The sequence below is a fragment of the Opisthocomus hoazin genome, chromosome 25 (genome assembly GCF_030867145.1).
Source record: "Opisthocomus hoazin isolate bOpiHoa1 chromosome 25, bOpiHoa1.hap1, whole genome shotgun sequence".
NCBI classification, from domain to species: domain Eukaryota; kingdom Metazoa; phylum Chordata; class Aves; order Opisthocomiformes; family Opisthocomidae; genus Opisthocomus; species Opisthocomus hoazin.
In genome coordinates, this window is record NC_134438.1 from 5,416,079 (window position 1) to 5,435,704 (window position 19,626).

The window sequence follows — 19,626 nt, forward strand, 5'->3', positions numbered from 1 at the left end:
CACTTACCTCTTTTACAGTAATCTCAATTATTAAAGAGTTTAGTTCCATTATATACCTTCCTTCATCACCCACCGTTGTGCGTTTGGTGTATCATCTTCTCCTACCCTTGGTCTATCCCAAGCTATTCAGAGCAGGCACCATCTTTTTCTTACCTTGTAAAAGCCTGTCCTGCCTCTCTAATCCACTTGAGGTTTTGATGCTGTCAAGAGGCATATTAATAAGGAATATGGGGCTGACACAGTCCACTAGGCTTGCCGAAGATTTATCTCCAAAGCAACATCCTTTGCCAAAACCCTATACATACACTAGGCATCCACATGGTAATACAGAAAAGCCTTGCAGATGAAAATTTGATTAACGTATAGAAAGTAAGAATAGTAGCAAAGTCTCCCATGAACAGAAATTAGCAGTGAAGTTCCTCAGGGATCAGTGATGTTGAATATAACCAAGAAAAAAAACAATGACAAATTCCATTGGCAAAATAGTTATTTATGGCTGTAACAGTAAAGACTGAAGACCTGCAGAAGGGCCTTACAAGATTCAATGACATGGACAACACAAAGTAGTGAAAGACGTCCACACAACACATGACAGAATATGCTGGGAAAATAGACTACAAAGATCTACAAAAATTATGACGGCAAAGACAGTTTGAGCGTACATTCTCTCCTACAATGCCAAACTAAGTTAGCATCAAATGAATCTAGCAAGAGACATGTTGAAATAACGACTGAACAAATTAATGGAAAAGATACTCATCAAGAATTATTAAAGATACCACCCCTGGGTAAAGAAATATGCCTTTTTTGCTTTAACAAGTTCAACAAATTCAAGAGAATTCTGTTTAGAAAAAATACACCTCCCCCCCTCAAAAATAACCCCACAACCAAACTTCAACACTGCGCAGCTGGCAGAGGCCTTATAAAGGCTTACAATAATAACGGTAAGAGACATGTATCGAGATAACTGTCAGCAGGGGTTTCTACTGCTTATGTGTTCACATCTGCAAAAGTTTTGTATAAATATCTGCATTCTTACTGCCTAAAGTCTAATTCCCAGATCACTTAAATAGCATTTATTAAACACTGACCATTGACCTGTTATGACAATTGACAGTTCTCAGGAATTCACAAAAGTTGTCATGCACTACAAAACATTAGGAAAACAGAAAAATGTCTACAATTGGGATTTGCAATTTACATTCAGTTTCCTAGAGATAGTCCATGGAATTCCAAAGTGGGAAAGTTTATTTGCTAGGACTAATACAGAAACCCCTCAATTCAAAATATGGAGAATACACTAATAAAAATGCCTATCTTCTGTGTTCTTTGATCCATATAATGTCCCAGAAGCAGAATTTGATGGTCCAAGTCTTTTACTTCTGGTCGTTAACAAGAAACCTATACTTTCCTAAGTACAGATATATTGTAAATCTCATTAAGATCTTCCAGCTACCAGAAAAATTCATGTTTGTTTAAATACAGAACAACTTCTTGAAGTCACTGAAATGAAGAATATGGTCCATACCACCAGCTTCAGTATTTCAGCTTTGCTGCATTTTCCTACGCATCTCTTCAAGCGCCGCTTCTCGTTCTCTTAAGAGCTGTTTAAGTCGGTTTATTTTTTCATCCCGTATTGTTTCATCCAAGTCTGGGGGAGTCAAAGGGAAAGCATCATCTCTGAAAGAATCTTCAGGAACTGAAGTATCATCTTCACAAGACACTAAAACTGGAATACTTGAGTCTGTAATGTCACTATATTGAGAGTAGGGGTCTTGCTCAGAGTCACCCCCTAGAGGCGACGTAACGAAGTCTGTGGAAACACTTTGCTGCAATGATACTGGTGGAGGTGAAACACTTCTGTTAACTACACTGGAACTTGAGCCAGTATCTTCCCAACTTGAACTTGTGGTTGACTTGACTGAAGTTCTCCTTCTCTTTCCACTGTCTGACAGTGGTAAGGATTTTATTTTTCTTTTCTTAGTCAAATCCTCTTCCAGATCCACAATTATCTGTACAGTCAAGAAACATAAAATGTATTTCTGTTAAACTGAGCATCATTCTACATTATAACATCACAGTTCACTAAGCACAAATTACAAGTTATTCGTTGCAAGCCTCTTAGTATATGGAAGATGTTTCTTTTAGCAATTTGAGCAAACATAATTCCATATTTTTATAGCAAAGATTCACAGTTAACAATCCCAGAACACTGAACTCCTTCCTTAGTCAACAGTGCGCTTCTGCCTTTCCTATGCATAGCTATCATCTCCTGTTGCTGCTTAAGTTCTTTAACTGTAGTGTAAGACAAAAATTTTATATCTAACTTGACAGGAAAATTCAAAACGTAGCAGAATTCTTCATGCTTACATTTCCAAAAAGCTCAACATTAGCAATAACGTCCATTCCAAGACTGCACTCCTCCCAGCTGCTTTATTATTTAAATGTTAATGTAGTTCACGAAGAGCAGCCAGCAGGTCTGCTCAAAGCAGGACTCTGAACACAGAATTATTACAACCTGAGAAAGCCTTTGACTGGGTAGAGTAGAATCATACAAAAGAAAATTTAGAACATTGTGGCTGAACAGGACTACTTTGGATGGACAAAATCATTTTAATACTTTAAGATGGAAGTCCTTACACCAAGGGTACCTTTCCAGAAGCACCCAAGCAAGCTCCTAGCCAATGTCAAAGGACTGAGTTTACAAAGACATTTGTAACTCTAGAGGTTAGACAGGTACACAAGGAAATTTGTTTTAATAAAACCACACAAGACTAAGTGGGTACCTTTCTTCGGAAGTCAGCCACACCTAGTCATGTGAGTGACTGAAGTGCCTTGAAATAATGGCACTTGACTGATTTCAAACTCAGGGGTAAAGCCTCACAAGAAACCATTCTTCTATTACTCTGCTTATAACCATTGCACTATTGGATAAACAGAATTGTTTGCAGAAGGTTATATATAAATCAGGATACAGAGGTATGGTTTCTGTTCCAGTAAAGACTATCCCTTTGACTGTTCAGCTGCCATTAGAGGGTCCAGTCTTCCTCAAAGCATTTGTCCTTTGAATTTCCTCCAGTGGAACCCAGAAAGGAGGATAAGAAGACTTAGATGGTACTCAGGTCAACTAAAATCACCCAGCTTTGCTGCAGAACACAAACAAGTTCTAGAACAATTCTCACAGGGACTGTAACAATTTCTGACTTGCCCTGACGAATCCAGAGGTGGGAGGGTTCAAATAACCATGCAGTTCAGTGTTGACTATACGTATGCTGCTTTCTGAATGTGCTGCAATTCACATTTTAGCATGGAAATACTTCAAGATACCTTTTCCTCTTTAATACATTCCTGATGTTGATTTGTTATTTCCACATCTAACGATGATGAACTGCAAGAATCATTTTTCCTTTTCAAGTTGTTACTGGAACAAACCCTTTCTTCTGGTTTCTCACAGGAGGCCCTTAATGGTATTCTCTTAAGGTACACCCTCTCCTGCTTAGAGAGACCAAATTTTTTCCTTAATTCCAAGTATTGTTTCCAAAATGGCTTCTCTTGGTGTTTGATTTGAATCACCTTTCCTGGTGAATCCATCTTTTCACACTGGATCTGAAATACAGAAACAGTGAGAGTGCCATCAATCATACTCTCTCACTCTCCCTCTCCTTCTCTCTCCACACATATAAACTAAAAACTAGCTACTAAAAAGACAGGTGAACATTTGTTTTGTCTGCCGTTCTCCAAGAGTTACCTGTGTTAAAACACAGGTAAGCCAATTTTGGGAAATTATATACATATTATCATAGGTCTAACAGTCTTGTTAGTTATTTAAAACCCCACGTATGTTGTGGAACATCCATAAATGCACAGTCCAACTAGTAAACCACAGAAGTATAAGAAGCAGTAAGGGAATAACCTGTTCTAAAACTTCAAAGTAACGAAGATGACGGAAGATCAGATAGTGTCTTTACAGTGTCACTTTCAGACTGTTGAATGCATTTCATATTTGCATTGTGGTTGATAGTACTAACAAAGCACTATTGGCCATCTCTCATATGTAACCTCATTGTAACTGGAGCTGTTTCTGATCTTCAAGTTCAATCTCCCATCAGTACGTCTGGCAATCCATGGGCTTGCAAATTTAAGGACTAAAAGCAGCAAACATTTGATACAATGTTTTTCACAGAGGTTACAGTAAATGAGAATGCTGACACTTCGCATCACAAAGTGCTGAAGAAGAAAAAAAAATCTTATTTTAACCATTTTCTCAGGTGAGGAACAATCGAAAAAGAGGCCCTACAGTCTGTTGCAATTATTAAATGTCTAAAATTTGCCAAATATGCTTAGCTGACATTTCTCTTCTGCCTGGTCAATAAAAGCAAGTATAAACTAGCTTCAGTATCATTTTTTTTTATCTGGAGGCAAATTCATTCCGGCCTCTTGAGCAGCTGAAAACTTGACCCACCATCCTTCATGGGTAATTTTGGGGAAAGCCATTAAAGATCTCAAGAGTTTCTTCTGCCTGACATGAAACTGTGAGTCAAAGGAGGTGGATCTCTCCCCATCATGGCATGAAAGGGAGGAAATGCAGCTTCTGCCTCCGGCTGTCTGAGCTAGCGGAGGCTGGATCTGACGTAGTGCAACACCAGAGTTTGTCTCTGGATGACAAATGCTGCTCTTCCACCTTGTCTTCCTCTTGTGTAGCTGTAAACTCCTCTACCTTACACCACACCTACAACACAGCCAATGGCTGTGCTGTGAGAATGTGTCATCAACATTAGAAAGCAGACAGCTCACAGAGCTCAATGAACAACTTCCCTAAAGCTTCCGTTGTTACCTACAATTTATCTTGTGAAGAAACAAATAGTCATCTTTCCCATGCCCCTTTCTTTTCTTTATGCAATCTTACTGAAAAAAAAAAAGGATCATTTTTTGAATAGAACTACACTTTAGACCAGCACTTCCAGTGACAAGATACCTGGTTACAAAAAATCTGTGAACTTATTAATAGTCATTTTATTCAAATAGAACCAGGACCATATAACAATTTAGCAGAGACTGAGATGGGCATGTTTATTGGAGAAAGTTACCTTTTGCCAGTCTTCACTGAAAGCACGCTCTTCCTTAGACTGAGGTAAAACAGCACTTGCTGCTTTGGGGGAATGAATCTTTTCTTTGCCATTTTGGCATACATTTTCCTGTGTCCCTACTGCTGTAATAGGGGTCACTCCATTTGAAATGCTCCCGGTGAATGGCAAACTCTTTCTCTGGTTTACAGTGGAATTATGCTGATTAGCACTTGGTGTCACCAGAACTGCAGGTGCAGATTTTAAGTCATTTCTTAAGCCAGTTGGTGAAGAATTTTTTGAGTTTGTACCCGTTTTTGGATCCTTCTGAGACAGCACCATTCCTTTGCTTTTTGACAATACCAGATTCACTACTTTATTCGTTATTTTATTGACTGCAGTAGAATCAATTAGCTTGGATGTCTCCTTTTTAAGTGAAGCATCAGAAGAGGAAGATGCTTGTTTGTCAGCTTGGGCTGACAGAACATCAGAGCCTCTTTTGGTCAACAAGTAGACTTTCCCATTGTACATGACCAGAGCATTATCTTTAATAGATGTGATTTTTGTTTGGCTTCCACCAGGACCACTAGAACAGAGAGGTAAAATATTTGCAGAGTTAGCTTCTACATTCTTCATGTCTGACAAGGTTTTCAAGATCTTGGAAGCCACATTATTTGATGACTTTACAGGAATAAGGCAAGGCGCTGATGACTGTGGAGTTTCTTGCACAATCCATTTCATCGGAGTTTGCTGGTACTGCTGACCATCAGATGTTACTGCCTCAGGAGAAGAACAATTTCCCTCTTGTGTAGCTGTCATTATTAATGTTTTTGAAACTTCTGGGGCAGGTTTTGGGCAAATGGTTTGCAAACGCTTGGGAAGTACTGTTTTCACTGTGTTCACTGGTGACACGTAAATAACAGTTGGCATTTTTGTACCATCAGCTCCTCCAGACACATTAGTCGCTGCAGCTGCAAGTATTTTTTGCTGTATTGCAGGTGGCAAAAAAGAAGCTGGGACAGATTTCACTTCTGCATCAGCTGGTATCTGGAGGTGGTGGCCAGAGGGCAGTACTGAAGACTTCATAGCAGCTGGAAGACTTGTGGTGTTTACCAACATGTATGCGGTGTTACTCTGGTTAGATGAACTTGTTACAGCAATGTTCTGCAAAGACAGTCTATCAACTGAAACACAGCTGCTCTGGACGTTAGCAGCTGATTTGGGAACTAAGACTTCTTTTTCAGAATCTCCCCTAGCACTTTCCTGTTTGTCTGATGTCCTTGTAAGAATAATCTTTCCAGGATTAGGAGACTGAAAAACAGGTATTTTAACAGATGAAGGTGCAGTAGTATTGGTAAGCTGTGTCTTAAAAGTAAGATGGACTGGACTAGAAATATTCGCTTTAGAATTATTTGGCATGGCTGAAGACTGAACTATTGGCACAAAGCTTCCAGAAGATTTAGAAACTGGAAGTAATTTCAGAAGGTTTTTTCCATCTGGTCCTGTCGTCTGAACTACTCGGTACATACAGCCTGCAATGCTTAACAAAACAAAGAAAAAAGAGAAAAGAAAAATGAAAGATAGCATAAGTGAACACAGCATAGATATTTTAATTAATGTGCATCAGTGAATTGTATACCCAGTGCTGCTATACCTTAGAAGCAGACTAACTACTGAAAAATGCCAGCTCTAATCTTCAAGAACTTCACTGGCAAAAATCATACTGGTCTACTCAGTGTACATTTGGAGTTAGCATTTCAGAATACCACAGATTATCTGAAAATAATGTCCAACTTTTACATCACAGAACAGCAAGAAATGGCATCCTTTTCAGATAAAATAAGTTAAAAGACCCAAGAAAACACCGTATGTTATCCCCCTTTTCTACTTACAGGGCCTTTCACTCTGAAAAAGAAAAACATTCTTTCCATATTTCACAGAGAACCCATATTTTCTGCTTTTCCATCTCCCTGTTACTATTAATAACCCTACTTAGTGCTCTGAAGTACTAATCTCAGGAAAGCTTCAGGAAAACACAGGCAGATTAGTTGCACGGCGAGATGGAACCAGAAATTACTTCAGACACATATATACAAAAAAGAAATTAAGATGCAGAATACATCTATTTTGTGGCATAGGATGCAGGGTGACCAACTCATATGCCTACATCTCACATGCCTGCTCATTCTTTAGGCAAATATAGACTACAAAGGTGGTCATCTTCAAATGCTATCAAGGTACATACATTTATGAGAACAGAAGTCTAAGTCTAGGAAGGAAAAGGCTTCAAAAATGAGAAGGAATACATGGAAACACCACCAGTGAACTGTGAAGAGTAAATACAGATTTTTTTTGCAGGTGAAGATAGGAACCCAAAACAGCAGACAGACAGACAGAACCTTGTCAAACCAAAAGTTATTTGTGACTGCTTCAAGTGCCAAGATTGTTCAAGTCCATTGCAAAACAGCGAATCTTCCCCACTTCAAGTAAGTTTGCCCGAATGCAGGCACCTTTCTCAAAGAACTGTTTGGCTCTCAGAAGAACAATTTAATGCCCAAAGCACTGCAGAAGCAACACGACATGTTGAGACATATATGATCAAAACAGTTTCCCTCATTAGTAAAGAAGAGACCAAATGAACTGGAAGTACGTTTCATGATCTTGACATCAGATCCAGAATGATCAAAAGACAAAGCCGCCAACTCCACTTTCAGTCACCAAGAGCATTCTAGCTCTGTCCCATTGACTTCCCACATCAATACAGGCATTAAGAACATGGACATGAGATTATTTCCCAGTCCCAGTTGACAGCGGTATTGTGTTCTGTTTACTGTCTAGTAGTTCTGAAACACTTGCACTTTTTCTGGCAGTGAAGTGTTACAGTTTGGGCTTCCAACTCAGCTTGGAACAGAGTGACTAGGAGATACCATTCATGCGTCCCACCGTTGTAGCTGCTCAAGAAGTCAGTCAAGGCACTGCCCATTCCCATCAAGTGAGAAGTCAAAAGGATGCTCTTCACTCCCAGAGTTGGACAGTTCCTGCTACAGTCTGACAGGGTCACGTTTCCCTTGGTGGTCGACATAAATAAGCATGCTATTGTCTGTCTAAAACACCAAGGCTTTAGACATGTAGAGCTTTCCTCACTGTAACCTTGGAATTTAGTCCCACATCCAATATTTTGGTGCAATGCCTCATTTCTAGGCATAATGTGTGAGAAAGCAGACATTTATATGATTTATCAGTGCAGTGGGCAGGAAATTCTGCAATACTTTCGTTTCAAAAATAACGTACTGAAAATGAAAGCATGGGCAATGCACCACATGGTTCCTACCAGAAGCTGCCATCAGAGGTTTTAGTAATAAAATGGACTTGGACGTTCTGAAATCAGAAATAACAGTTGACACTGAAGGGTAACGATCTTACAGAAGTATTTTCGCTTAAACAAAGAGCAGCTAGAAATATTTGTATGTTTGAACTTAATTAAAGCAGAAAAGACTCATATTTGGAGCCACTTTAAACCTCCTAGCACTACCAGTGATGTGGAATTACGACAACCAGCGTTGAGCTCCTGGGCAACTTTTGGCATCTGGATCTGTTATATGCTTTGAATCTCTCAGTGCTTCTTTAATAGCCCTGTGATCTACAGTTTCAACTTTTTCTTCTCTTCTACATACAAGAATTAACATTCCAAAGGCAAATTCAGAAAGAAATTTTCAGCCAGTTCCACAGACACGGAAATGCTGAACCACTACAGCTTTTACAGAGCAAACAGGCGCTTACCTCCACTCAAACTAACTAGCACTGCAAATAGGCATCAAACGGCAGAAGAAACCTCCAAAGAGGCACGCTCCTACACCTGTCAAAGCAAGGGGACACCTCTAACTTTTGGGCAAGAAGAGAGGGAGCACAAAAGAGAGAGGAAGTAAGAAGAACGGGGAGAGAAAGAGAGAGATGAGATAGAGGATGCATTTGCATTAATACTTTCTTCAGCGGCAACGCTGGCTTCCAGTGCTGACCTCCACTCTTCTCATTTCCACCTTGAGTCACTCTTCACCTCCCTCTCGAAGGACTTAAAAAAAATGGTTTTGACACTGTGCTACAAACAGAATATTTTAAGCAGGCTAAGGAAGAAACCTGCTTTAAAAAAATACAGTTTGTCTGAACTCCAGATCACTCTGCTCTTCATGATTACGGAAGACAACTGCAACTTTTTATCTTCACACTCAATGCAAAAAGCGCAAGGAACCCCAAAATTAGTTTTCTGGAAAATAACACTCTTTTACTTGAAATACATAGCAGGTACTTACAGGACTGCAGAATTACAAAAAGCTAAAAGATAGACAAGAAAGAAGGAAAGGAAGGGTTCACATGAGATATTGAGAAGTTTTATTCACATCTATTTACTCAAACATCTATGACAGAGGAAGGAAAGATGTCATTGCCAAACTTTTTGATCACTTTTGCTGTTTCAGATACAAGTGGAAAATGCTTCACCATCTTTATCTCACACGACTAAAGACTCTTCCAGGTGATACAAAGAAATAACCAGGACTGACGTTTCATGTTACCAAAATAAAATAAAGCATTTTCAGCTTTTTCACACATTATTGAGTGACGAAGAGGAGAGCAAAAAGCTATTTTCATTCACTCTGCAGGCCATTGTTTCTTTGAAGTTACGTTTTAAGAATCCCTTAAGCAGAGTGGAAAAATCTTTCCAACAGTATCCCCCTTAAAAGAGTGTCAGATTAATTTAGTTTAAGAACAAGCTCATTTCTTTTCCTAAAAAAAAAAAACCAATAGGAATTCTGTAAACCACGCCAAGTTGTACTTAGGGATTTTTCCCATAATGACTGGAGTAGTTTTCTTTCTCCTCTTCATCCTCATTCAGTTCCCTACCCCACAAATACAAACCTCCTCACATCTCGCCTATTAACACTTAGAAATACTTCCGTACTTTAGCATGGCCCAAGTCCTGAACACGAGGCAGATCCCTGAACAGAACTGGGGGACAATAAGCTCATGAAAGAAAAAAAAAAGTGGTGGACTGGTAGGAATCTTCTCTAACGTCACCACCAAATTCAGGTAGCTGGCTTTCTATAAAAAAAACCAAAACAGCTCTGTGACATTCCGAGAGAGAACTGTCAACTAAACGACATTTTTCTTGACTGAAAAAGGGCATTATTTCTTTAGGTAAAGAGTCTGCATGGCAATATTGAAAGCTTCCCAAACAACAACGGAAACGGCACTAAGCAAGCTACGAAAGCAGATATAACAGAAAGAAACAGGAAGATTTATTTATTCATTTATTTCTATCAAGCTAGACAAATAGAAAGAAGAATAGCATACGTTTCCCTCAGTTGAAACAGAATTCCTGTTTTCTTCACTTACATGATCAGGCACACCAATTTTATTGTCTCAAGGTCTCATCCCATATTGTTTATTGCTCTTATTAAGTAGCAGGCTCAAATAACAAAATACTGAGTATTTAAAAATTCATTTTCTGTTCCTAATGTTTGCATTAGCACAAACACCCTTAGAATACTTCCAGTAAATAAAACCCACTCAACGAATCCATTGCAACCACCAGGGCATCCCAACACATTACTGCAACAGAAATCACCATCATGCCGTCTAAAAAAAAAAATGTATCAGTGGAGATAATGAAGACAGAAAGACTTGCTCAAGCTTCCATTCTGCTTCCAAGTTGTCAGAAGAAACACTCCCTTTCCACAGAAGCAAGCTACTTCTTAGTCTGCCTTCACTCCCAGCTACTACTTTAGAGACAACTTTCATCTTCTACGAATGTGAATAAATCAAATGGGGACTACAAGCCACTACAAACTTCAGAGAACCAACTTCACTTGTTTTAAGGCATTGAATCCAGAAAGCAGCAAAATAACATTTACTATAAATTGGAAACGTACACTTAGGGACAAAGTGAAATTAATTGATTGTAGTCTGTATTTATTTTATACAGCCATATCCCATCCAGGTATTACCTAAATATTTTAACAAAATATTTTTTTATTTTATTACCTGAAGGAAAATGGGAAATTGATGTTGAGTTTGCATACAAAGCTAAGAATCCTGTCCAGAATTGAGGCCCAAGCCATTCCTAACAGCTTGGGGTTTTACCGTAAAGCAGAAACTTTCAACAATGGCAGTACGGATAATTACTCTAGGATGTGCTAAATTCTGGGAAATGGTTCCTGAGCTTTATTACAAACCACAGCTCTCCCGATGAGTGACCAGGTCCTCCTTCAGCCACAAAACCTCTGCAGAACTGCAGACAACGCCAACAGCACCAAAGACGCATCCCACGGCCACAGCAACCCCGTGGCTCCAAAGAGCCCCCCCCGAAACTCTCCACCGAACAGACGCAGCAACCCGAGATCTCCGGAGAGACAGGCAAAACGCACCCGGAGCCAAACCGCGACTCGAGCAGGTGGCCCCTGCTGAGCTCCGGCCAGTTTAAAGCAGGAATGCAAACATGGAGGCTCAGGCAGCCGAGAAACTTTCCTTGGTGTGATCAGAGCCGTTATCACCCACCTCACGCCGGGTCTACACTCGCGTGATTCTGCTGCGGTTGAGTTAACAGGCTGGTGCAAAGCTGTTCCGCCGCTGCGAAGGGTTAAATCCCCGTCTCGCGCGCCCCTCTTCCCTGTCCCCCTTTCCTGGCTGCCTCCGGCACCATCCCAACAGCAGCGGGGCTTCGCCGCTCTCCCGCAAACACCAACCCCTGGCAGCGATGGAGCCAGCGACGCCGCACCAGGTGAGCGCACCACGTGCAGGGGCGGAGGCGTGAAGAGGTGGGAGGGGGCCGGCCTCCACCCACTTCCCCCGCCCGCGCCCTCCGCTTCGGCCTCGCCCCCTCCACCGCCGGAAGGGCCGGACCACCGCCCCGACACCGAGCCGACAGCAGAACCGGGCGACTCCCGCGCCGCCGCTTCGCCCCCCTCTGGGCCCCGAGGCGCAGGGCGGGGCCCCGTCGAGGGTGGGAGGGAGGGCGGCGGGTCCGTACCTGGCGGGTCTCTCTCCCTGCTCGGCCGTGCCGGGCGCTCCCGAGCCGTCCGGGAGAGCGGCGGGCCCGTCTGCCGAGGAGCCGCCCGCCGGGCCGGCCCGCGCCGCCCCGCGCCGCCCGGTACTCACAACTGCGCGGCGTTGCCCGGCCGCTCCTCTCGGCTCGGCGGGGCCCCTGGCGGGCGGCTGGACATGGCGGGGCGGCGGAGGGGGGAAGGGCGGCTGCCCCCGCCGCGGGGGGCGCGAGCGCGGCACCGGCAGGGGGACGGCGGCGGGCGGGAGGAGTGGGGGGGGGGGGGGGGGGGGGGGGGCGCGGGCAGGGCGTCACTTCCGCCCGGTCCCGCCTCCCCGCCCGAGCTGGCCGACGCGGCGCCCTGCCGCTCGCGGGCGCCGCTCCACCGCCAATCGGCGGCCACTTCCGGCCGGGCGACTTCCGGGAGATGGAGGAAGTGGAGCGCGGCGCCACCGGGCGGCCGCAAATGGCGCAGCAACTGGCGGCGGCGCTTCCGGTGGCCGCCGGAAGTGGTTGGCAGCGGTGAGGGACTGCTTCCTGCTTGGCCGGTTTTGAGGGGGAAACAGCCGACTTTCACCCCCTCGAGGGCCCGGGTGAGGGATGGGGCTGAGGCACCAGGCCCAGGGCAGCTCCAGCGCTGGGGCCCAGCCCAGGCAGGAGGTCCAGGCCTTTCCCCACAGAGAGCCTGGCCGCCACGCCCACCCTCACACATTCAGCCAAGGCGCTCCTCAGCCCCGACAGCCATGGCACCTTCCTCGGAGAGCACGTACGTTGAGGAGCTAGTGGAGGGAGTCTAGCGGAGGGCTACGAGGATGAGGAGGGGACTGGAGCATCTCTCCTACGAGGAGAGGCTGAGGGAGCTGGGCTTGTTCAGCCTGGAGAAGAGAAGGCTGAGAGGGGACCTTAGAAATGCCCTTAAATATCTGCGGGGGGGAGGGGGTCAGGAGGACGGGGCCAGACTCTTTGCAGTGGTGCCCAGCAACAGGACAAGGGGCAACGGGCACAAACTGAAGCAGAGGAAGTTCCAGCTGAGGATGAGGAAGAACTTCTTCCCTCTGAGGGTGACAGAGTCCTGGCCCAGGCTGCCAGGGAGGCTGTGGAGTCTCCTTCTCTGGAGATATTCAAGACCTGCCTGGATGCAGTGCTGTACAGCCTGCTCTGGGTGCCCCTGCTTCGGCAGGGGGTTGGACTGGGTGACCCACAGAGGGCCCTTCCAACCCCTGCCATGCTGGGATGCTGTGCGATGTCCAGACTGCTGTCGCCCCCAGCATGACTCTTCTGCTCAAAACCAGCGAGTGAGACCATTGCTGGTTTCTGCTGTCAAGTCACAGAATCAGAGAGTCACAGAATGGCCAAGGTTGGAAGGGACCTCTGCAGATCATCTGATTCAAGCCCCCTGCTCAAACAGGGCAACCCAGAGACAATTTCCCTGGACTGTGTCCAGACATTTTTTTTAATATCTCTAAGGATGGAGACTCCACAACCTCCCTGGGCAACCTGTGCCAGTTTTCCATCAACCTCACAACAGAAAAGTGTTTCCTAATGCTCAGAGGGAACCTCCTGTGTTCCAGTTTGTGCTCATTGTCCCTTGTCCTGGCACTGGGCACCACTGGCGAGAGCCTGGCACTGTCATCTTTCCTCTCTCCAGGTATTTGCACACATTAATAAGATTCCCCTGAGCTTTCTCTTCTCCAGGCTAAACAGTCCCAGCTCTCTCAGTCTTTCCTCATAGGAGGGATGCTCCAGTCCCTTCGTTGTCTTCATGGCTCATTACTGGACTCTTTCTAGTGTGTCTCTCTTGTACTAGAGAGCCCAGAACTGGACACAGGACTGCAGGTGTGGCCTCACCAGTGCTGAGTAGAGAGAGGGGAAGGATCACCTCCCTCGACCTGCTGGCAATACTTCATCTAACGCAACTCAGGATACCACTCACCTTCAGTGCAGCAAGGGCACCTGGCTGGCTTCATGTTCAGCCTGGTGTCCACCAGGACCCCAAGGTCCTTTTTTGCCAGGCTACTTTCCAGCCAGGTGGCGTCAGCACATGCTGTTGCAGGGGATTTTCTTCCCCAGGTGCAGGACTTTGCACTCCTCCTTGTTGAACTTCACAAGGTTCCTCTTGGTCCATTTCTCCAGCCTGTTGAGGTCGCTCAGCATGGCAGCACAAGCGTCAGATATATCTACCAGTACTTCTGAGTAGTGGTCAACGGCTTGATGCCCAGATGGAGCTCAGTGCTAAGTGGTGTCCCTCAGGGGTCTGTACTGGGACCAGTGCTGTTTAATATTTTCATCCATGATGTAGACAGCGAAATCAAGTGCACCCTCAGCAAGCTTGCAGATGACACCAAGCTGAGTGGTGCAGTTGACACACCCGAAGGACGAGGTATCATTCAAAGAGACCTGGAGAAACTGGAGAGGTGAGCCTGTGTGAACCTCATGAGGTTCAGAAAGGTCAAGTGCAAGGTCCTGCACCCGGGTTGGGGCAAACCCTGCTATCAATACAGGCTGGGGGATGAAGGGATGGAGAGCAGCCCTGCCGAGAAGGACCTGGGGGAACTGATGGACAAAAAGCTGTCCAGGAACCAGCAATGGCCGCTGGCAGCTCAGAAGTCCAACTGTGCCCTGGGCTGCATCCCCAGCATCGTGGGCACAAGGCAAGGGGGGGGGGGTTCTGACCCTCTGCCCTGCTCTGGTGAGACCCCCCCTGGGAGCCCTGCGTCCAGCTCTGGAGCCCTCAGCACAGGACAGACCTGGAGCTGTTGGAGCAGGGCCAGAGGAGGCCCCAGCAATGATGCAAGGGCTGGAACCCCTCTGCTGGGAGGAAAGGCTGGGAGAGTTGGGGCTGGGCAGCCTGGGGAAGAGAATGCTGCTGGGAGACCTTAGAGCAGCCTGGTGGTACTTAAAGGGGGCTTCTGAGAAAGATGGGAACAGGCTTTTTAGCAGGGCCTGTAGCGATAGGACAAGGGGTGATGGTGTTAAACTAAAAGAGGGGAGATTTAGACTGGATATAAGGAACAAATTTTTTACAATGGGAATGGTGAAACCCTGGCACAGGTTTCCCAGAGATGTGGGAGATGTCCCATCCCTGGAAACATTCAAGGTCAGGTTGGACGGGCTCTGAGCAACCTGATTGAGTGGTAGATGTCACTGCTCACTGCAAGAGGGTTGGACTAGATGACCTCTAAAGGTCTCTTCCAACCCAAAGCATTCTATCACCCACTCCTCCGAGTTTTCTGTCATCTTCAAATTTGCTGAAGTACACTCTGCCCCATAATCCATATCATTGATGAAGATGCTGAACAGCACTGAACGCAAACTCTCACGTTGTAGACGCAAATGGTGCTGCTGTCTCACCATCCGCACTGAGCTGGACTCCAACACGTTTTCTAAAGTGTCATGGTCTGTTTGGATCTCTCAAACTTACAGGGTGACGTACTCTGTGATTTAGACTATATTTCATGAGCTCGTTAAGAAATGCAACAAACAAACACAACAAGCGGGGCTCAGTCCCGTCTGCCCAGACAACTCCATCATGTGAATTCACTTATTCACTGCCTGAGTCATAAGGTTTCAGAACTTATAGACCATAACTCTTAATTCATGCACTTATGAGCGAAAAAAAAAGGAATTAGTTACCTAGCCAAGGTGAGAGCACTCATCCTTCCTCTTCCACCACGGTGCGGGTGTCCCCTGCGTCACGCTGGGAAGCATGATGAAAGCCTCAGCGGTCCAGCTAGTGTTGGATCCGTTTGAAAAGCTTTTTGGGTAAGCTGATGTTTGATACCTTCCAGCCTGGAGGTTTGGTCTGGACCTTTTCCATGAGTGAGCAGATTCTGGCGAAAGTGCCAGGCGAGAGCTGATGGCTGCGATCTGCAGGTGGCAATGGCTGCGTCACGGCCCTTCAGCATTTTCTGGCCACCCACCCTGCCTACATGGCGCTCCCGCCATGAGCTAATGGCGCTGCTGCCAGCATGCACCCAGCCTTAGCATGAGCTGTGTCAGCCAAAATCCATGCAGGCATTGAGTAAACAGTCACATGAAGGCAGAACTGAGCTGCCTGGGCTCCAGTGTATTTTCCCCCCAATTCCTTTGGCGCGGGAAAATCACCAAAATAGCTGCCCCCAGGACAGGCTCCAGGCGGGCTTTCTGGCACAGCTCATGGAATCATAGAATCATTAAGGTTAGAAAAGACCTCTAAGATCATCAGGTCCAACCATCAACCTAACACCACCATGCCTGCTAAACCATGTCCTGAAGTGCCATATATACACATTTTTTGAACCCCTCCAGGAATGGGGACTCCACCACTGCCCTGGGCAGCCTGGTCCAATGCCTGACCACTCTTTCAGGAAAGAAATTTTTCCTAATATCCAACCTAAACCTCCCCTGGTGCAACTTGAGGCCATTTCCTCTCATCCTATCACTGGTTACTTGAGAGAAGAGACCAACACCCACCTCACTACAACCTCCTTTCAGATAGTTGTAGAGAGCAATAAGGTCTCCCCTCAGCCTCTTCTTCTCCAGACTAAACAACCCCAGTTCCCTCAGCCGCTCCCCATCAGACTTGTTCTCCAGTCCCCTCCCCAGCCTTGCTGCCCTTCTCTGGACACGCTCCAGCCCCTCAATGTCCTTCTTGTGGTGAGGAGCCCAAAGCTGAACACAGCACTCAGGGTGCGGCCTCACCAGTGCCGAGTACAGGGGCGCGATCACTTCCCTGCTCCTGCTGACCACACCATTCCTGATCCAAGCCAGGATGCCGTTGGCCTTCTTGGCCACCTGGGCACACTGCTGGCTCCTGTTCAGCCGGCTGTTGACCAACACCCCCAGGTCCTTTTCCGCCAGGCAGCTTTCCAGCCACTGCTCCCCAGGCCTGTAGCGTTGCATGGGGTTGTTGTGACTCAAGTGCAGGACCCGGTTGAAACTCAGCCCATCAATCCAGTTTGTCCAGATCCTCTGCAGAGCCTTCCTACCCTCCAGCAGATCAACACTCCCGCCCAGCTTGGTGTCATTTGCAAACTGACTGAGGGAGCACTCAATCCGCTCCTCCAGATCATTGATAAAGATGTTAAACAAGACCGGACCCAAAACTGAGCCCAGGGAACACCACTCGTGACTGGCCGCCAGCTGGATTTAACTCCATTTAGCACCACTCTCTGCACTCGGCAATTTAGCTGATGCTTTATCCAGCGAAGAGTACACCCATCCAAACCATGAGCAGCTAATTTCTCCAGGAGGATGCTGTGGGGAACAATGTCAAAGACCTTACTAAAGTCCGGGTAGATAACATCTTGCCACTTTAGACACAATGGTGGCAGCAAAGCTTCCAAGGCTGTACCAACGCCGTGGCACTCGTGCATCCTGCCATGGGCAGCGCTGTGCACAGGACACAGTGACTCTAATGGCATGGCTTCCCTCAGTCTTCTCGCATGCTCTGTCTCCACCCACCTGCCTGCCCACACTCTTTCCTTGCTAGGAATCCCCTTTGCTGTGTATGGATCCCTTTTTCCCAGTTATCGCTCTGGAAGTAACTCTGCTTCTTCCTCAGCGCTTACATCTCCGTGCTGCTAGCTCTGATATTCCTTAATTGCCTTGAGCTAATGTCTTCTACTTCAGTTGAACCTCCTTCTTCTAAGCCATCTCATTAACAGGCATCCTCTGTTACCGCCCACTTATATCAGCTCTGCCTCTGCTGGTGAATTAGCTCCACCTGTCCCTCCCTTAGAAGTGGTTTGAGGGGAGACCAGGCAAGCACTTGAGCAGGACCTCTGTTAGGCATCTCGGAGCAAACAACCTCCAACATCCTCAGGAAATGCCTGACCTGCAAATCATTAAAATCTGGGAGAGCATTACCAGGAAGAGTTATACACACTTATGGCAAATGTGACTTTCTGTTTTCATTGGATCCCAGTGGCTCCCTCGTCTCTTTCCCCATGAAATAGCCACATTACAGCCAGGCTCCTCCCTTCTCCCACAGTTCATCCCTGTTTACCACCTCCCCAAAGTCCCCAAGACATCAGTCGCCCTTCTCTACCTATACATTCTGTGCATCCCCTTCAACTTATTTAAGCCCACTACATCTCTGACTCCTGCTTACTCCAATTTTCTAGCCTCCTTCTGCTAGTGAGTCTTTACGCTTTCACCGACATCCATCCCCCACGCTCACAACCTTCCTAGATGTTGTCTGCCTTTTCACCCCTGCTTCATTTTCTCCAACACAAGGCACCAGCTTATCTAACTAGCTTATCCAAATAAAATTCCACAGTGGGATAGCTCTCAGTCCTTCATCCACCCACCAGTCCCTTCACTCCTTTCCACCTCACCTTACCCATGGCACTTGTTTTTTTCTGTCTCATCCTTTTTTCTCTGTCGTCTAGCTCCTCTTCTGTTCCCTAGAAGTATCCTGCCACATCAGTTACACTATAGGACAAGTCCTTATACATCAATTCATACAGACTCCAAGACTTGCAGTGTCTGTATTTCATGGAAGGGAAAACTGTCAAAATAACATGTCAAAATTCTGCTTTTACCTCTCCATTTTATGGAGGAACAGCTTGCTAAAGCTATTTTCTTCAATCTGTTGTGACAGGCTTGTTCTCTCTCTTTGGTGGGGACTTAGCTTGTATGGCTAGTACGAAAAAAAGCAGGAGTGACTCATCTGATCCCTCTCCGGATACCTGCAGTAGAGATGTCCATATCTGCTAATTGTCCTGTCTAGACAGATTTCCAGTGTAGAAAAATGGACTGTTTTCAAGTTTACTGATCTCTTTTAGATGCCCATTTTAAGATTAACTCAGTCAGAGTTAATGTTAATGGTCATTAGAGTTAATAGTCAGCCAAAGCCTTGGGTGAGACAGAGGCTCAGAGGACCTCAGAGCTAGGCTTTTGCATTTAGTCAGATTTCAAGAAAACCATTGGGTATGGACTAAAGCTCTCAGTGGCATGACATACAATTTGCTTCATGTCAACCTAAATCCCATCTTCCCAAAGCTTCAGCAGCTTCACTGCCTCCCAGTCAAAAAGCTAACAATTACTAGTGTTGCCAAATGTGGTACTTGAGATCATTTTACCAATGAAGACTTTAAAAAACTGCTTGAGACATTCATGTTACTGCTTTTGACATTCTCTGGCAGCATAGTGAAAGACCCTCTTGTATTCTGCCCTCTCTCTTTCCATGACCATAATCTCCCGTTAATTCCCTCCATACCAAGCAATAGAATGAGTCAAAACTGTCCAGATTAGTGAATTAGAAGGCAAAATTTCCCCTGGCATTACTGTATGTGTCCAGATGGTGGTAGTGAGAGGGCTGCAGGGGTGGAGGACCTGATGTGGGAGCAAGTGGGTGTTTCCTGAAGAAACCACAGCCTGTGAAGGACCCACACTGGAGCAGGAGAGAAGTGTGAGGAGGAAAGAGCGGCAGAGAGGAGCTGTTATGGACTGACCACAACCCCCCATTCCCCAACACCCCCGAACTGCTCAGGGCGGAGGGTAGGTGGAGAAGATGGGGATGAGGAAGTGAACTTGAGCCTAGGAAAA

At 45.8% G+C, this 19,626-nt stretch overlaps 1 protein-coding gene across 2 annotated transcripts; it reads right to left on the reverse strand.

Moving 5' to 3' along the window:
• Positions 1-469: 469 nt before the first annotated feature.
• LRIF1 (ligand dependent nuclear receptor interacting factor 1) lies at positions 470-12,279 on the reverse strand. 2 transcript variants are annotated; one of them, XM_075442736.1, is made up of 4 exons: positions 12,213-12,279; positions 5,088-6,603; positions 3,328-3,606; positions 470-2,012 (listed from the first exon to the last, which is right to left on the reverse strand). In XM_075442736.1, exons 1-4 carry the CDS (start codon positions 12,275-12,277, stop codon positions 1,545-1,547), a joined length of 2,328 nt encoding a protein of 775 aa, XP_075298851.1. In that variant the 5' UTR covers positions 12,278-12,279; the 3' UTR covers positions 470-1,544. The 2 variants fall into 2 exon arrangements, with proteins under 2 accessions (XP_075298851.1, XP_075298852.1); XM_075442737.1 differs by lacking the exon at positions 3,328-3,606.
• Between the last annotated feature and the right edge of the window lie 7,347 nt (positions 12,280-19,626).

Bases quoted from the DNA above. Each gene is read 5' to 3' on its own strand.
- LRIF1 (XM_075442736.1), bottom strand. From the start codon at position 12,277: ATGTCCAGCCGCCCGCCAGGGGCCCCGCCGAGCCGAGAGGAGCGGCCG. The intron at 6,604-12,212 runs GTGAGTACCGGG...TGTTTTGTTAAG, and splicing joins CCGGGCAACGCCGCGCAGTT to CATTGCAGGCTGTATGTACC. The intron at 3,607-5,087 runs GTAACTTTCTCC...TCTGTATTTCAG, and splicing joins TCAGTGAAGACTGGCAAAAG to ATCCAGTGTGAAAAGATGGA.